Source organism: Elephantulus edwardii, unplaced genomic scaffold, assembly GCF_000299155.1.
Source record: "Elephantulus edwardii isolate Elephantulus edwardi_28Jun2011 unplaced genomic scaffold, EleEdw1.0 scaffold00075, whole genome shotgun sequence".
In the NCBI taxonomy this organism is placed as follows: domain Eukaryota; kingdom Metazoa; phylum Chordata; class Mammalia; order Macroscelidea; family Macroscelididae; genus Elephantulus; species Elephantulus edwardii.
This window is the reverse complement of record NW_006399825.1, coordinates 11,514,976-11,533,567: the sequence shown is the minus strand read 5'-3', so window position 1 is coordinate 11,533,567 and position 18,592 is coordinate 11,514,976. Positions and strand designations below refer to the sequence as shown.

The window sequence follows — 18,592 nt, the reverse complement described above, 5'->3', positions numbered from 1 at the left end:
TTTTTTTTTTTTTTTTTTTACTATGGCTACCTTTTCTCATAACAATCTAAGCAGGGCTCTTAGTCCTCAGTTTGGAAGGAATATTAATTCTTTTTGTTAGTGTTGCTGAACTGGGCATATGCTGGTTATTTCCCATGTGCTCAGGAGGAGAAATGTGCGACAAGCTGAAGGATCAGAGTAAGGTAACGTGGTCAGTACAGGCTCTGAACATGCTAGAAGCTCAAAACTGGAAACACCAAAGGGACTAGAGTCACAGAAGGATCAGAAGACAATGTGGGGATGTGAACTAGATCTGAAGAATGAGAAGGATTTCAAGAGAAGTAAAGAGAGAAGGAAGGGGTCTTTCCTGTTGGTGAGGTGGTTATAGTTCTCAGCTGTCACACTAAGGGTGGGTGGTGTCAACCCCTCCACTGATCCACAGGGGAGTGACGTGGTCGTCTGCCTCTGTAAGGATTTAACAGCCCTGGAGCTCTGTGATAGACGGTCCTTGTGCTTTGGAATGAACTCAATGTCAATAGGTTTGATTTTGTGTTTTAAAGAGGAGCTTTACACACCATGTGTTCACGTGTGGTGGGAGGAGTGTAGGAGCAAACACTGACCAGAGGTCAATGCTGTGATGGGGAATTTTGACCACCCGGAGAGACACGAATTTTGCTGAAGCAGAAATAGACCACCCACCCTTGCCTGTTCCTGAGAAGGTCAGTGATACAATGAAGGCAGGCCTTTGGGAAGAGTTGTCTATTTGAATAAGGGAAACAGTGAGTTCTGAGATACTATTCCAGAACTCTCAGGGTTTCTGGGTGTGGATTAGACTCAGGAGAAAAGAAGGGTTGGAGAAAGAAGGAAGAAAATTTTGAAAATGAGAATAAAGACTTAAATAGGAACTCTGGTGGCCTAAAGAACTGGGCTGCCAACCCAAACACACGGTTTGAATCCACCAGCTGTTCAGTAGGAGAGAGATGGGCAATGAACTTTCTTGCCTCTGAAAATCTCCTGGAGGGTCAGCTATGAGTCAGTCCCAGCTCAACAGGACACTACAACATCTGTAGGAAGGTGTACCTTTCTGGTGGTTCAAATCTACTAGTAGCTCCATAGAATAAAGATGGGCAATTTCCTCTCCAGTGATTTACAGCCTCTGGAAACCTCCTGGAGGGTCAGCTATGGGCCATATTCAACACAATGGCTATGAGGAGATATATATATATATAGTTGTTGATTGCCATTGAGTCCAGCATGATTCATAACGACCCTAAGAACAAAAGGCCTAAAGCCTTTCTCTAAATATCAACACTTATCAAAGTTCATAGAGTTTTGAGAGGCATGTTGTTTAGGAGGTGGATGCCACTCTTGCTTCCAAACCTGTATGTATGTATATACCTATATATCTGTATCTATAAACTGTTACATATATTGGTAATGCAAAAGAAATAACGAAAAGAAATGGGACGTATGTGTTTTAGCCATCAAGCTATCATTCATTTCTGTAGGACAGTCCTTGCTTCATCTCAAAAAAAGAAAGAGAAGTAAGACCTGGAAGAGGACTCTGCTGGGTATGGAGGACCCAGTTTCCATTTCCTTTGCCTTCTTATTTTTCTACATTGTCATTCTCTTTTGTTTAGGACCTCTGTGTGCTATTATATAGTCCCTTTGCATTAAATCTCACATCTAAATAAAATATGAGCATAACTCATGCATGAATAATAGCCTCCACCATGGGAAAAGGGCAGTCTGTAATGCCAAGTGCAGCAGCAAACCAAGCCTATTTGGAGCAGTCCCAAAGTCTAGTCTCTCCCTCCCGCCAGGGCCATGGTTTGATTCATGAAGCCAAAATGTCAATGGGCAAGGCACCTACTGTGGTATTTAGAAATTTCCTACTTCAGAATACTTCCGTGGGTGCAGTATGATATCACAGGGACATAAAAACACAAAGTCAAGCCACATACTTTAGGGAAGGCTTGGCTCACAGGTTCAAGGTAAGGCAAGGTGCTATGCTTCCTTCTTTAATTCTAGCAAGTAGTTATATTAATCAAGCATATTCTGTGTTTGAAAGAGAAGGTCGCACTGCCTCAATCTGATAAACCATCTGAACTCAAAGTAAAAAATTTATGATTCTAATTGAATCTTAATCATACAATGTAATATTAAAAATGGTTTGATTTGACATGCCAAAAACCCTAAATAGAACAAAAGAGCATTTTTTTTTCTGAAAATTAAGCAGCACTCAAATAGTATTTTTGGATTTTTATTCTGGTAGATTCACAATAACATGATCCATTAGGAGCCTCAAATGTGGTTATAAACTAGTTTATGTAAGTGATATTTTTTTAACAAGCATTCAAGTCTTCCTTTAATTTAATTCAGTACATCATCAGTCATGTAATGTTACTCCCAAGGATTTAATTTCACATTTTGGGAGATGAATTAATTCTTTCAGGCCACTGAGTTGCAATTTAGCTGGTATATTACAGCTGGAGTATGCTATGTGAACCTCACAGATGTAAATAACCCAACCTTGCATGAAAAATTTATTGACAGAATAAGCCCAACTGGAAAACCCGTGTGTCAGACGTAATTTTGGTAAAATGTGAAACTAACTGGATTTATTAGGTTGGTCCCTGAAAACAAACCACTAGTGCCCTCTCGATTCCACAGAAGGGATGAGGTCCCTCCAGGCTGGTCTCACAGAAACCTGGATGAGAAGGCCCAGAGAAGACGCTCCCATTATCCCCTTTATCTCAGACTGGTGGGCTCTGGTAGCTGTCTTGTTTGGGATCAAGAAGATCAGTCTTTAAAGATTAATGCTGGCAAAGAATATAGGCTAAGACTACCAGTTAATTTGTATTTATCAGCCAATATAAAGGATGCTGAAGTCCATAGTCCTGCGAATAAGACTGGGAAGGATGGTACCTTGTTCTTCTAAACATCATTAAGGTCCCACCCTCCTCTTCCATTTCCCTTATCTCCCCCTCTTTGTATCACATGGCCTCCGGTCTTCTCCACACTTAAAACTTTTGCCTAAACATCTTCTCTTCTTAGACTCATTCTTCTCCCAACTCTTCTTTCTCTCTCCTGCTGACCTGCCTCGACTCTCGAATTGGGTAATATTATGCTATCTTTATTTATTATAAAACCTGAAATTTCATCCTTTAAATTATCAGAGATAACTTTCTAAAAATTGATGAGATAGGTTAGATTCTTTTTTGCTTCCAACGCTGAGGATTTTTGTATGTCTATTTTGTCTGTGAAAGCCATGACCCTCAGTATCAGCGGCTTTTTGGCACCCTGATGCTCTGTTATCTAATGAGTCCACTGAGGCCTTATTGTGGTATGGCACCAACATATTTCTAGCTTAGATAAGCTTTCTTATTCAACAACAGGTGTAGCCATATTTTTCTAAAAGGAAAAAAAAATAAATTAGAGGCAAAGCCAATTACAGTAGTCTTAAGAAAGAATTAAAAGTAAATTCTAATTTTACATGACACAAACCAATCAATGGAAGGAAATGAAGAGGTAAGTATCCAATGTGACCTTAGCTAACCCCCTGCGCTCACACAGTGAAACCATATGGTGTATGAAGTCAGACACTTGTCTCACAGGCCTCTGTATGTGGTTGCATCTAGACACATGGGTTAAGTTAAGTGTGCTATTTCAGCCTGTATTCATTACTCCTTAACTTTTATTGGCTCATGTCTCCACTTCCATATTATTTTTAATGTTTTTTAATTAAATTTCCTTCCTATAAAACTAGTGAACAGGAAAACACACACACACATAAGCCCATAGTAGAGCAATTTTACCAAGTGTCTGAACACTTGACCATGAACTTTGAAAATGTTCTTATACAAGATATTCTATTTTAGCAATAATCATCATACTAATAATTTACATGTCCACCTGCTGTATGTTTTACAAGTGGCTTTCCAATTTTTTTAGACAATTTAATGCCAACACTTTTAATAAGAAATAGGTATTCTGATATCCACCAACAAAAGGAAAACTGCAGAAGATACACGATGAAAGAGTCTGGTATTCAAATCCAATTGTTCTGAATCCAAGTTCAATGCTCTTTCTACTGCTCTTTCTTTTATGCTTACGCTAGAAATCAGAATTAGAAAGGAAAAGAGAAGAAACTGCTACTTTCTAGTTTATTTCTCTCATTTGACGTGAGAGAAAGTGATTCCTGATCTGTAGGGTCAACTCGTTTTCCAAACTATTCGAAATGAAGTATGGTGACTGTCACATTGTATCTCTCTTCTTGTTTTTGGAAATTGGAATGATCTTGTGTTCTATTCCAGCTTTATTAAGCTAAAGGCCTGGTAATTTAACCGCTCTGCTATTTCACAAAGCCTCATCAGTGCACTTCTGCCAAAAGCCATTAGAATTTCTCAAGACAACTAGATAAATATTCACTCTGTCTGTTAAAAACAACCTCCGCCTGTCCTGTGCCATAACCCATAACATTTATAAACACACTTATTAACACACACAGGAAGGGAGACAATGAGAGCCACTAACTTTTTGGTTCATTTCTCTTGGGGAACATAGATTCCAGCAAGTGCTTGGCATCAGATGTTGTTTGCAAAAGAAGGTGATGACTTTGCAATTACAGGTAGCAGATGGTTACCTGCAGAACACTATGCCAACCAAAATATCATGAGTAAATCTGGTCTCCTTGCTATATTATGGCTGAACTGAACAAATATTCAGAACCAGTAAATTAATACTATATAACCTTTGGGAAAAATTAGGTACTAAAAGAGCATTTGAGTGACAGCAAGTCAACAGTTCCCAAATTCTGTGTGCTCTACCTTAAACAAAATCTTTTCCTTTTTAAATGTTTGGTATCTTCACATAAAACAGGGTTCTACCTTTTCAAGAATGTAAGAAAATAAATTTGAGAAATTAATGAAAATCATGTTATGTGAATGAGAAAATTATTTCTTTTTTAATTTCTGATAACCTTTACCCATAGTAATGTAGTGCCAGAGGCAGTCATGTGATTGAAAATGATACATCATCTAATATTAGTTCTATAAAATAGTTAGAATAGTAATAACAGTAGATCATCCGCCCAATTAGATGCACATGAATGTTAAGAAATGCCGATATTTGATCATTTATCTGAACTACGCCTTTACAACTATAAAAGCATATGGGACTGCCCTGAAACCCATGAGGGAGAGAATAGTTTAAAAGCAACATATTTTAGGGCATTACGATTATCATAAGAGTCCGGAATGAAGGTTGCAGAGTGGAGTATACTCGGGGTAAGGGGGTAGTGTGGGGGGAAATGTATACCAATGAAGGAAATTTTCTTTTACTTTTCAAAAAGAGCGACCTGGGGGTAGGGATTGGGGTGGGGTGGGCAGGGAGAAAAGCGCAATAATGAATGAATGCAAATCCAAAATCTCTGTAAATGTTCATTGAAGTTAATAAAAAAAAAAACCCACATGGGAAATTATTTGATTTTATTTTAGAAAAAAATGAAACACATGGTTACATTTTGTCATCTTAGAAAAAAAAAATTCCCCAACACATAGAATTTGACACAGTCACTTAGAAATAAGAATATTTTTATTCTTAGTTTATATATACTTGAAGATTAGATTATAAAATTTCTCTGTTCTGCTATATGTTAGCTATTATGTACTGGTGTCATGAATGGTGTTGCAGGAGACATCTCCACTCTATGAACTGTATTTTGGAACACTAAATAATTCAGTTGTGACTTCCCTAACACAATGCTAAAATGTTTTCTAATGAGTAAGCCACTGACAAGGATGTTTGGAAGAGTTCCTCATGAACACTTGAAAATGCAGAAACTATGATTTTTTCCCCCTCTTTTATAGCAGCCCCCAAATAAATTATTTAATTTTGTTTCTAACACAAAAGTGACCAAGGAAAGTAAATCTTGGTGTGTCCATTTGAATAACAGTGATACATTTTTCATTGGATTTGAAAAATGTTTGGGAATGCGAGCTCAAACCTGATTTTTCATTACCTTGAGCATCTGAAATAAGGAAAATGTCTTACCTTCCACTTAGAGATGAGAAGAAGGGCACTACATGTATTCCCAAGGGACCTCCTTCCCCAGAAATCTCCACTGTTCTTGTCATATCACTGAGCAGAGAAAACAAGAACACAGATGAGCTGCTGCCAGAAAAACAGAGGAGGCACTTTAACATAAGTTTAAAGAAAGGCGGGGGGACTCATCTAAGGATTATATCAACTACTATAAATTGAATAGCAGAGATGAAATCAAAGAACTACATGATTTGTTGGTAAGTTTGGAAGACTCAGGAAATAAAATGTTTAAAAGACTACCTGATTGCTTTCCCTCCTAAAGAGGAACAAATGGAAATAACTATCTACAAAAATAACTTCCTACTTAACTTAATCTACATAAATCAACATATTTAAAAGGATACAAACAAAAATGAAATCTCTCCCCATTGAGATACACTTGAAACTTGCTGTGGATCATAAAATAATTGCGAGTAAGCATATCTGAGCCCATGTATAAGGCAGACTGGTTTGGTTTGTGGTAGGTTGGTTTTGTTTTTTTTCCAGTGTGACGGAGAAATGAAATAAAATACATATTTATTAGAAAAAAGCACAGAATCACATTTTTCAATGGCTGTGAAGCCACAGTTGGTAATGCACATGGAACTGTTCAGAGAACTATAAATCAAGACCTAAACTTGCTTTTCACTAGGCATCACTTGTATTCAATGGAACAATTCCAAATTTTCACCTTCTTTTTTTCTTTTTTAAGAGGTTGCAAAGCCTGAGAAAAAATGTATTACAGAAAGAAATCGAAAGCCTGACCCACCTAACCTTGCTGCAGATTAAGAAAAGGATGAGCTTGAAACATTAATGGATAGTGTATACGACTGAAATATACAAGACATTGAGAGCTTTAGGGTAATAAAAAATAGAAGCAACAAGCTTTCATAAAGATGAAAAATAATAACCGTGAACAATTATGGGTTCCTTTAAACCCAGAGACAGAAAAAGCAATTGCCAGAGGAAAAAAATGATCAAGTTGGAGCAATCTTGAATGTTATGGAAATTGTAAGCGGGTCTTCATTGTTTCCTCTTTACCTGAAAATGACCTGAAACTAACTATCAAATTAAAAGCAATACAGCGGCTACCCTTGCTTTTCTCCTCCAATTGGAAAAGATTGGAATTTTGGCTCCTTGTTCGAAAGTTGAGAACAACAATAAGAAAGCAAAGTGACTGATGAATTCACTCTGCATGGAGTATTCTCTAAATTATCAGCAATCTAAAATAAATTCATTAAATACATTATCATCAATAGAATAGAGTTAACGTAATTTCTAAAATAAAAATTCATTATCACTAAGTAATATAAAAACCCCCCATATCAGTTTCCAGTTTGTGTACAATATGATGGGATTTCAAATATGATAATAAATTTAAAATGTGATGTACTCAGATATTGCTCATATATTTAAAACTTGTTCAGTCAAGCAGGCTATATGAGATGCCTACAACAAAAGTTGGAAACAAAATAAATCTTAAAAAGATGATAAGCAGGGATCTAATAGATTCTTCTATGTATGAGGATAAAGATATTTATAGGGATACATATATACAGAGTATCACCTATCAACAACATAGATAGCCATATAAATATTGAATATAAAATAATTAGTGGGGAGAGAAAGTTATACACTTCTAATGGACCAAACTCTAGTAAGTTTTAGTAAAAAAAAGATCTTTACTATTATATAAATACTAGAGTTCATTTGTAAGTATTTGTGGAAAACTGAACCCAAAGCCTTTTAGGGCTACAACACTGTTTTAAGGACTTTTAAAACTAGAGGCTAAAATCTTGTTTAACTGTTATTATCTTACATCTTTAAAAAGGAATTTTTATAGCTCTGCACTGAGAGTACAATGATAATCTTTTCTAATAAATGTACTGTGTATCTACATGCTGAGAGATAACACACATGCTTAACAGATAGAGGCTCTGAGGACAAAAGTGTTTAGTCTAGCATATACTTTAAGATGCCAGCTTCAGAATTTTTAAAGAATTTTCTTTTTTAAAAATATTTACCAGTATTTCTTAACTCCAGTCTAAATTTATTCTTAAAACACAATATTCTATGTATAGATGCAACCCTGGACATGTTCGCCAGTCTGCCAGAAAATTTGGAAGCCTGCTACCTAGCTAACTGACTGGGAGAGATCCTGAACTGGGAGAGATCCATATTTCTTTCCATTCCAGAGAAAGGTGACTGAACAGAATGTGGAGAGTACGTGCAAGCAAAATTTTGCTGAAGATCATCTAAAAATGACTAGAATAGTATATTAACAGAAAACTGTCAGAAGTTCAACCTGGCTTTAGAAGAAGCCATGGCACCAGGGATATCACTGTTAACGTAAGATGGATCTCGGCTGAAAGTAGAGAAGATACAAAGAATGCCTATTTGTGTTTTACTGACTATGCAAAAGCATTTGACTTGTGAATCATACCAAACTCTGGCTAATATTGAGGAAAATGGGAATTCCAGAACATATGATTGTGCTTATGAGAAGCCTGTATCTGTTGTTGTTTTTGTTGTTATGTGCCGTCGAAGCCTGTATCTAGATCAAGAAATTGTTTGATTAGAACAAGGGAATACAACACGGTTTAAAATCAAGAAAAATGTGTTTCAGGGCAGTTTTTTCTCTCCCCACCAGTTCAATCTGTATGCTGAATAAATCATTCAAGAAGTAGGACTTTATGAAGAAGAACTTAGTACCCAGGATAGGAGGAAGACTCATCAACAACCTTGGTTATGCATATGACATAACCTTGCTTGCTGAAAGGGAGGAAGATATGAAGTACTTATTGCAGATGATCAAAGACTACAGCTTGTAATATGCATCACAATTCAACATCAAGAAAACCATGATCCTCACCACTGTGCCAACAGGCAACATTATGATAGATGGAGAAAATATAGAGTAGCCAAAGATGCAATCTTACTTGGATGCACAATAAACACTATCAGTGTCAGTAATGAAAAAATAAGATGTATTACACTGGGAAAGTCTTCTGTCAGGGACTTCCCCAAAGTACTGAAGAGTAATGACGTTGTTATTGTTGCTGTTCTTGTGTACTGTAGAGTCGGAACTTACCCACAGCTGACCCTCTGGTTGGTTTTCAATCACATGGGAAGAGACTACTCATCCTTTCCCCCCAGAAACAGCTGGAGACCTCAATGGTAGCCTAAAGCTAAGGCACACCTGATTTAATCCACGGTCTTTTAAATAAAGTGTTATCCATGAAGTAGCTAGACAATGAATAAGAATGACAGAAGAAAGACTAATATAGTCTTTGAGTTACAATGTTGGAGAAGAGTGCTCAGTATCGCATGGACTGCCAAGAGAAGAAACATAGCATTGAGAAAGTGCGGTAAGAGTGCTCCTTACAGGCAAGGATGGTGAAGCTTTGTCTCACTTACTTTGGGCATTTTGTTAGAGGAGCTACTCCTTGGAAAGGGACATTATACTTGGAAAGCGAAATAGAAGACGACCCTCAACAGGATGGACCGACACAGAGCTGCAGCAATGAGGTATGTTAGAGATGGAGAAGATAGCAGGACCAGACAGAGTTCACCTCTGCAGCTCATAGCATTGCTGTGAGTCATACCTGAATTGAGGGCACTCAACATTGTACTTACTCTTTAATTCTCCTCTTGGTTTTTTCTTTGTATTCAATTAATAAGTCTTATAGCTCATTTAATTAATGAATTGCATTTCAAAATAGGGAGCTCTGGTGGCCAAGTGGTTTAAGGAGTTGTACTGGCAAAACAAAGACTAGCTCTTCAAATCTACCAGCTGCTCCACGGGAGAAAGATGGGTATTCTCCTCCTTTACAGTTTAAAGCCACTGTAAGTCTGCTGGAGGTTAAGCTTTGAGTTGCTTCTGACTCCACAGTAAAGAAGTGGCGGTTGACTTTTAAACCACTGAAAGTTATTTTTCAGATACAATTTTAAGGTTGGTTTCTACTTAATAAATTCTGTGGGTTTGGTTTTTTTTCCAATACTATAGGATAAACTTTCATGCAGTTATAGTATCTGACAGTTTTAATTCTTTGGCTAGGAAGTATTTTGACAATGTCATTAATAGTCTAGAAAAATATTCATAAAATAATTTTATTTATTATAAATTGCAAGCACTTTCAGAAAACTGGATTGATATCATGGTGAGTAATACCTGTGCTACTAACGGAAAGGTCAGAGGTTCAAATCCACTAGCTGCCTGATGCAAAATGAGGATATTACGGTTTCCAGCCCCAGTAACTAAATGTAGGGTCACTATGAATTGGAGTTGATCCTGGAACAGGTTTGTTTATTTTGTAGTTTTTAGAGTATGTTGGCAAATTAGTTAAGTGTACTCTGCTGATAAGCAAAGGCTGAACCATCTTCCAGAGACAAAGATTTGGCAATTTACAGTTTAAAAGCCCTACATGGGAGGGGTGAAACCACATGGTTGCCGAGTTTGGTGGGCTGAAGTAAATAAGGGGGCAGGGGAAGGAAATGGGAAGGAACAGGGCGAAAAGACAGGTCCAATGGTGATTAATTTTACAAAACATAATGCATGAGAATGATTATATAAAACACAATGGGAATTAATAATATTGTAATACATAATCTATACAAGTTTTGTAAGCAAGCCAATAAAAAAAAGAATAAAATAAAAGAAGCCCTACAGAGCAATTCTGTTTTGTTACAGGAAGCACTGTGAGTCAGAATTCACTTGACAGTGTGCATTTCATGAAATTTTATCTAGTCCACAAATTCTCTTTTATTTTTAAATGAAACATATACCTAGGTATTAAAACATTAGTTTACCTTCTTAAAACATTATTTAGAGTACTGTAAAAATCTTCTTAGAAGAAAGCGCACCAAGGAGGACTGAGGATAGTTTTTGACGGTGTATCTCATAAAACATTTTACTAAGATGGGAAAATATGCTATTAATGTTATTTGTTTATACAAACTGCAGAGTAAGCTTAGTGAAAAGAAGGCAAGATATACATACAGTTATCTATATGTTATAGAACAGAAAACAGATAAACTGGAAGATGAACTGAAGATTTAAAGCACAGAGAATAAAGTAAAAAGGTGATCCTAGCAATAGGGGGGGAAAAAGAACTAAAAAAGAATTTTTAAATATAGGAAAAAAATGAACTGCGTGTGCAAAAGAAAAAGACTTCATTTATTCCAGAACGAGGTGGGAAAATTCCAACAAGACATCACAGCAGCCAGCTTTTAACAACTTTATAAGACATACTAAAATAGAAGCAGATGGTCACAAATCATTGGATTAACTAGCATTAACCAAGCTAAATGCCTTAAGATCCATTTGACAAAATTGATTCAAATAATCACTGGAACCAGTTGCTACTGATCTAATGGCTTAAGAGATAGTGTGGGTGAAGCTATAGAAGTCAGTGGTCAAAAAGGAAACAGTCATTGTAAACACTTGCTCTTTTAGAGCTAGATAGAAAGTTCCTCAGTTGGTTTCCATCCAGAAGAAAGACTGTAAATTAAGTGGGAAAAAATTCAACAGAAGCTATGCATGTTTGTTCACTGGACAATATTATAATTAATCAACTAGGCATTAGATTAGTCACTGAAGGTAAAAAGAGATTAAGGCAGAAAGTTGTTACTGAGGAAGACCTTCGATGAGATGGATTGCTTCAGTTACTATGGCAATGGGGGTAGGAGTGTCAGAGACAATAAGATTGGCTCAGGACAGAGCAGGGTTTAGGGCTACTGTACATACGGTTGCTATGAATTGCAGGTGACTCGATGGCACGTAACAACAACAACAACCGCTGATTAGGAACCAATTTATAGCTGACATCCTCCAGCGAACTGTCTGAGGCTCAGGAGGAGCATACTGCATAGGAGGACACTGCCCATCTTTCTCCCATAGTGGATTTGAACTGTGTGCCTTTGGGAAGGCAGCACAACTCTTTACCACTAAGCCACTAGGGCAAAAGGAGGATGATTTTTTTTAAGAAAATGTTCATTCATTTATATAAGAAAAGAAAGCATTTTCTCATGATGATCAAGAGAAGACTGAGGTAAGTAACAGACTTGAGTCAGTAATAACTTAGTGAAAATCTCAAATCTCAGCTTCACTACTGGTGTGATGAACCCATTAGGGCAAGTCTATAGCTGAATAGTTGGTTTTCTTTAGGAAAAAAAAAAGCATTTATGTAAAAAACATAGCCTTCATGATTCATACATAGAGTTCAATAACTGTCATCTATTAATATGATTACTACAACTTCCTTGAAGAGGAAATAATATAATGAATGAATAAAAGGAAATTTTTAACTTCTAGCATTCAGATGATTGAGCCAATATCTTGAGGAATACTTTCCCAAGAATTCTTTGAAACTCTTCAGACTCAGGAAGAACTTTTCTTCATGCTCTGACAGCTGACAAAGAGACAGCAAAGGACTACAGTGTTAGCTGGTATTCTCAAGGGACAAATGCCTCTGTCAGTCAGATGTCAGAGGGCCTGAGTGCAACTGAAAGCCTCTAAGAAGAGTTTGCAAATGACCTCAGGCTCTATTTGATGAAAAAAATGCCTTGATGATACAAATGCACTGAGTTACAAATTAACCAAGTTTGTGATGGTGGTAATGCATGTTGCTTAAATTCAGCAAAGCTGAGTATCCTCAAAGAAGAAGTCCTGCATGGGAGAAAACAAAGTCAATATACTAGGGAGTTCATAACCTGGGGGAAGGAGGTGAAGGGTAGTGGAGTATAACAAAAAGAAGGGAGTAAGAACAATAATACCAGTACTAGTTTCTCAACAAAGTATTTGAAAGGTCATGTGCAAACTGACCTCCATATGTTATAATATGTACTCATGTCAAATCTATAAAATCAATGCCAATTTTACTGATAAGGAAACTGAAGCTCAAAGAAGTTCAAGCACTTGTCCAACATGACACTATTAGAATTTATATATATATATAATATATATATAATTAATATATAATATATTATACAGGATATATATATATAATTAGGATTCTGATTACCATTTATTATACTCCAAAGTAGGAACTCTTAGTTCCTATAACATATGAATTTCACAACTGGACAAATTCCAACGTGCTTCAAAGGAGGCAGGTGCAGAATTAAGAAGAGCAACTGAAACCAGAAAAGTCTTCCAGAAAAGGTGGAGCTTGAGATGGGGGGCCTATGGCTCTCATGGAGAGGTGGGCACTGTTAACTCAAAATCTTTACCTCCCTGGTGTCTTGAAACCAACAGCGACTCCATAAAAGAAAGAGGGCTCATCTCACCACCCCCACCCCCGTAGGATTCACAGCTTCACCAACCCAGTGGAGGGTGAGCTCTGAGTTAGTTCTAACTCATGGCAATGAGTTGCTGAAACAGGATTATGAAGGCCAAGTTGGCTTAGCCACCAGAAATGGTAACCAAGGAGGAGGAGAGGGCATACAAAGACGATGAAATGACCGATGAAATGATCCACTAAATTATGGCACCAATGTAGTTTGTGGGCACACTGGACAATGAACAACAATCCAGTTTGGCTTGGCTATAATGGTTTGTTTTCTCTTTTTACATAGTGGAACAAGATAAGGTTAAATCATTACTTTGAGATTAAATCGCAGAGTGGTGTGTTAAATTCCTGGGCTAAGACTTCATGCTTAATTTTGCTGAAAAATGAAATTGCTAAAGGTTTTGGAACGAAGAAGAGATGTGATACTCTTAGAAAAATGATTTAGAAATATGCACTCAGCAGCGACATGAGAAATCAATTAGAAAAAGAAGAGGGGCTAAAAAAGATGAGAGCTAGTAGGTAATGGCAATTTTCTCACTCTTAAAGTAAGAGAGGCTTGGGGAATGATTATGGGGAAGAAAGCATCAACACAAAAGTGGAGTTCTGAGATATTCAGAGATAGACTCTGAAAATAATTTGCCAAATAAATAGGTATCAGAAGCAAAGAAGATAGGAAAGAATATGATGGCAGTTTTATGCCTGAGGAGTGGGGGTGGGAGGACAAAAGTGGATCTGAAAGAGGCTAATTAGAGGCCACAGAAGTCAAGTATGAGGTGGTGTTAGGGATGAGAAAGAAATCAGAGAAAAGGTGCAAAGCTTTTGCAAACACCACCTGATATTCAAAGAAAAACTCAGACTGTAATTAAAAAGAAAATAAAAACCCCAATCAAGGCTACTTGCTTCTTCGTGTTTTTAAAGGACTTTATTTTTCTGTTTGTTGTTGAGAATAAACAAAGTAGAATTTACACCAATTCAATCCTTTCTACATGCACCGTTGAGTGGCACTGGTTAACTTTCTACTTGTGCAACCATTCTCATCTTCCTTTTCTGAAATGTTTCTGCCCCATTACCTAAATCTCTGATCTAGTCTGTCAAACTGCTGTTGTCAATTGGGTCCCATATAAATAGTTCTTAAAAGGTTCATTGTATGCTTAATGATCAAAGTAAACTAAACGGCCCTTCATCAGAGAAGAATATTCTGAGACTATTTGGAGAGAGCTTGTAAAAGGCTCTTTTTCTTTAATTAAAGATATTTGTGTTAATCACGAGTAAGAAGTTAATGGTTTCATTGATGATTCATGGAACATTGTGTCTTATCGATGCATCCACTCAACAAATATGTCACTATTATATATCAAAAGCTATATTAAGAACCAAGAATCCCTTAGAGGAGTTTCATTCGGGAGAATGGTAAACTGTTACTATAAAATTGTCTTCTTTATAATAATGATCATCATAACTGCAGTAGCAATGAATATCTAGGTCTTGTTTTGTTGTTGTTGAGTACCATTAAGTTGGAAATGACTCATAGCCAATTTTCTAGAGGGTTTTCAGAGGTAGTAAATTACAGGGGAGGACACTGTCCATTTTTCTTTTGTGGAGCAGCTGGCAGATTAGAACCACAGACCTTTGGCCTAGCAGCACAGTAGTTTCTTCCCACTAAACCACTGGAGCTCCCTAGTACTTCTGCTTAGCACTGTGCAAAATGTAGTTGCTGATAACGTGTCTCATTTCATTCCCTTGATGATCTACATGATCATGCTACTCCCTTTAAAGATGACAATGCTTTACAGAAGTTAAGAAATAACCCGGGTGTGTAAATTAAGTAGCAAGAGGTAAAATCAATGTTCCAAACTGGGACTTGTTTCAATACAATGTTTCAGGACTCAGGAAAAATGTGATAAATGTTGTGGTTTAGAAAACAAAAGTCTCCAGCAGTGACAATGATACTCTGGAGTCCTCAAGAGGATATTGCGATAGTGTAGCTGAGAGGTAACAGGACCTTGGGTAATAACTATGAGGATGAAAATTGAAGACATTTTGAAATAGACTGTGCAAATCATTTACTTAACATTGTGCCAAATTCTGGGAGGTATCATACCCCATTCCTACCACCCCAGCCCCAACACTTGCTAGGATACCAATCATGTAACACAGCTGTAAAATCTGCTTTCCTAACTTTTCTACTACTGTTTTGTCACTATCTTGTATCAGCTAGTACCTCATTTTCTTCCAAAGACTTTTCCTTGTTAGCTGTACATTACATACTGCTAAGAGTGGTCCCATCCTTCCCCAAACCTAGTGTCTGTCAGTGTTTAGACTTGGGCTTGACCGATGTTTACATATATTGCATTTTCTGAATTTCACTCAAAACCAGGTTTCAGATGTGCTTCTCTTATATTGGTGTTCAACATGTTAAGTCTCATATCACTAGCTATTCAATGCACAGTAAAACATCAATGAAACAAGTTATATTTGAGTTAATATATGTTTAATTAATATATGTTTAGTTAATATGTTTAGTTAATATATGTGGTGCTGGAGAAGAGTACTGGATGTACCATGGACTGCCAGGAAAACAAACAGATTCACCTTGGAGAGGATTAAACCAAGCTATTCCTTGGAGGCAAGGATTCTGGAGCTTCGTCTGACATACTTTGGACATGTTGCCAGGAGGGACGGATCCTTGGAGAGGGACATCATGCTTGGGAGGGTGGAGGGACAGTGCAGGAGGGGAAGACCCTCTATGAGATGGATTGATTCGGTGACTGGGGTAATCGGGATGGGTGTGTCAGAGGCAGTGCGGTTGGCGCAGGACAGAGCAGGGTTTAGGGCTGTTGTGCATAGGGTCGCTATGAGTCGCAAACGACTCGACGGCACATAACAACAACAACAACAACATATGTTTAAGCACAAGAGAGAATCAGAAGGTGTTGCAGAATCCAGCAAGATTCCATTCCTTTATACCTGAAGTCAACTTAACAACATCTAACTACAACAACAGCTCACTGGGGACCCTCGATGGAGCAATGGCTCAAGGGGCTCAGCTACTAACTGAAAGGTCAGTAGTTCTGACTTAGTATCTACTCAATGGCAATGAGAGGGTTTAGTTAGTGTATTCAGAGTAACAACTCATAGAAAAACAAGGTAATAAAATTAATGAAAAATTCCTATTTTGATAACCCAACTAAGATGATAAAGCTTCATCTGACATATTTTAGGCATGTTGCAAGGAGAGGGTTTTTTGTGGGTTTTGTTTGTTTGTTTGTTTGTTTGTTTTCCTCTTGTAGAGGGATATCATGGTTGGAAAGGTGGAGGAACAACAAAGGAGAGGAAGATCCTTGGCCAAGGGGACAGACACAGTGACTGCAGCAATGGGCTTTATGGTGTCAGAGACTGTGTGGATGGCTCAGGATAGGCCAGGGTTCAGATCAGCTGTTTCTAGGGCCATTAAGAGCTATATTAGACTCACCAGCCCCTAACGACAAAGTATTTTAATGAAATAATATTTTCTTTAAGTTATACATTTCATTTCTTTCAATTCCCTATACCTAGAGAAAGCTTAGTGGATTTATCAGCACAGCCATAAGCCAATTTATCACATTATGCATTTAGCCAAAATATTAGCAAATTTTCCCAAAAGCTAAAAATTTCAAAAAGCTAAAGTTAGGAGTGTATTAAAGTCATTTTATTCCTACCTCCAAAAAAAAATCCTATTAGACTTCAAAAAAGATCATTTCCTAGAGATTTTCTGCACCAAATATTTTAATTTTGTCATATTTGTCATATGATTGTAAATTATAAACTTCAAGATATTCACACATTTAAATAATGCTAAAAAAGGCCAATAATTTATATATGCAATTTAGCCTATAAATCTAACCCCATGCAGATTGTTTAGCACCTATTAGTAACTGAACTAAAAAAGGGAATATACTAACTGATTGAATGAATTATAGCAACAACAGAATATCATCTTCTAACGATGAAGACAGCAATCTATTAAGTATGGAATTACTTTCCTTAGGCCAAATTTTAAGAAACATTAGAGATAATGATAATATTCACAGTCATAATAAAGATGATGATGACGACACTAATAATAGTAGTAGAAGCAACAGCAGCAAATCCTCATAGAGCTCACTCTGCTCCAGGCATTACTTACAATGTTCCACACATATTCACTCATTAAATTCTCATGCCCACAATCTGAAGGCTTTAATAATGTCTCCATTTTGGTTGTTGTCACTGTTGTTAGGTGCTGCAAAGTCAGTGCGAGCTCACAAGGCCCTACGCACAAACAATAGAAGGAAATGTTCAGTCCCGTGCCATCTTCACAATCATTGCTAGGTCTGGGGCCCGTTGTGGGGAAAATTCTCTTTCCATTAACTGCTCCTTTGTCAACTATGCTCTCCTGCTATGGAGACTGGTCTCTTACGATGACATGTCCAAAGTAGGCAAGACGAAAATCTCACCAACCTCTTTTCTAAGGAGCATTTGAATATACTTCCTCCAAGTCAGATTTGTTTATTATTCTGGCAGTCCAAGACATATTCATCACTCTTTACTGGTGGCCTAATTCAAAGGCATAAAAATTTTACAATAGTTCTTATTCATTTTCAACTTCCATATGTATAGGAAACAACTGAAAATACTGTGGCTTGGGTCAGTCACATGCTAGTCTTTAAACTGCTAGCACTGAACTTGGGGTCCCTTGCAGCAGATTTAATCAATTCAGTCATCTGGTTTCTTGATTCCTGCTTTCTTGGGTGTTGTGAATCCAAATAAAAGAAAATTCTTGACAACTTCTATCTTTTCTCCACTTACGGTGCTGTCTATTGGTCTCGTTGTGAGGATTTTTGTTTTCTTGATGTTCAAGTGCAAGAAATATCGAAAGCTATAGTCTTTTTATCTTCTTCAGTAAATTATTTGATTCTTCTTCACTTTCAGCAAGCTAGTTGTGTCATCTGCATAAACCAGATTGTTGACGAGTCTTTCTAGATCATTTTCTCAGAATATAAAATGAATAAGTATGATGAAAGAGTATCACACTGACACATAGCCTTCATGGCTTTAAATTCTGTTCTGTTTAAAACAATAACAATATAAGCTACCTTTATTATGGGCAGTTTCCTTAGGAGAACAATTAAGTAATAGTCATATTAACTGCTATTTCTTGATAATATGGATATTAGTCTATCATCCACAGTTCTGTAACTCAGAGAGGTCAATGAAAAGTT

The 18,592-nt window shown here is 37.0% G+C and overlaps 1 protein-coding gene across 3 annotated transcripts in view; it reads right to left on the bottom strand.

The window, feature by feature from the left end:
* The window catches only part of PARD3B (par-3 family cell polarity regulator beta), a 1,417,836-nt gene that overhangs the window by 705,565 nt on the left and 693,679 nt on the right, over positions 1-18,592 (bottom strand). For all 3 annotated transcript variants that reach the window (XM_006889111.1, XM_006889110.1, XM_006889109.1), the window contains exon 6: positions 6,034-6,120. In XM_006889111.1, the coding sequence (XP_006889173.1) occupies positions 6,034-6,120 (87 nt within the window). The remainder of the gene's footprint in view (positions 1-6,033; positions 6,121-18,592) is intronic.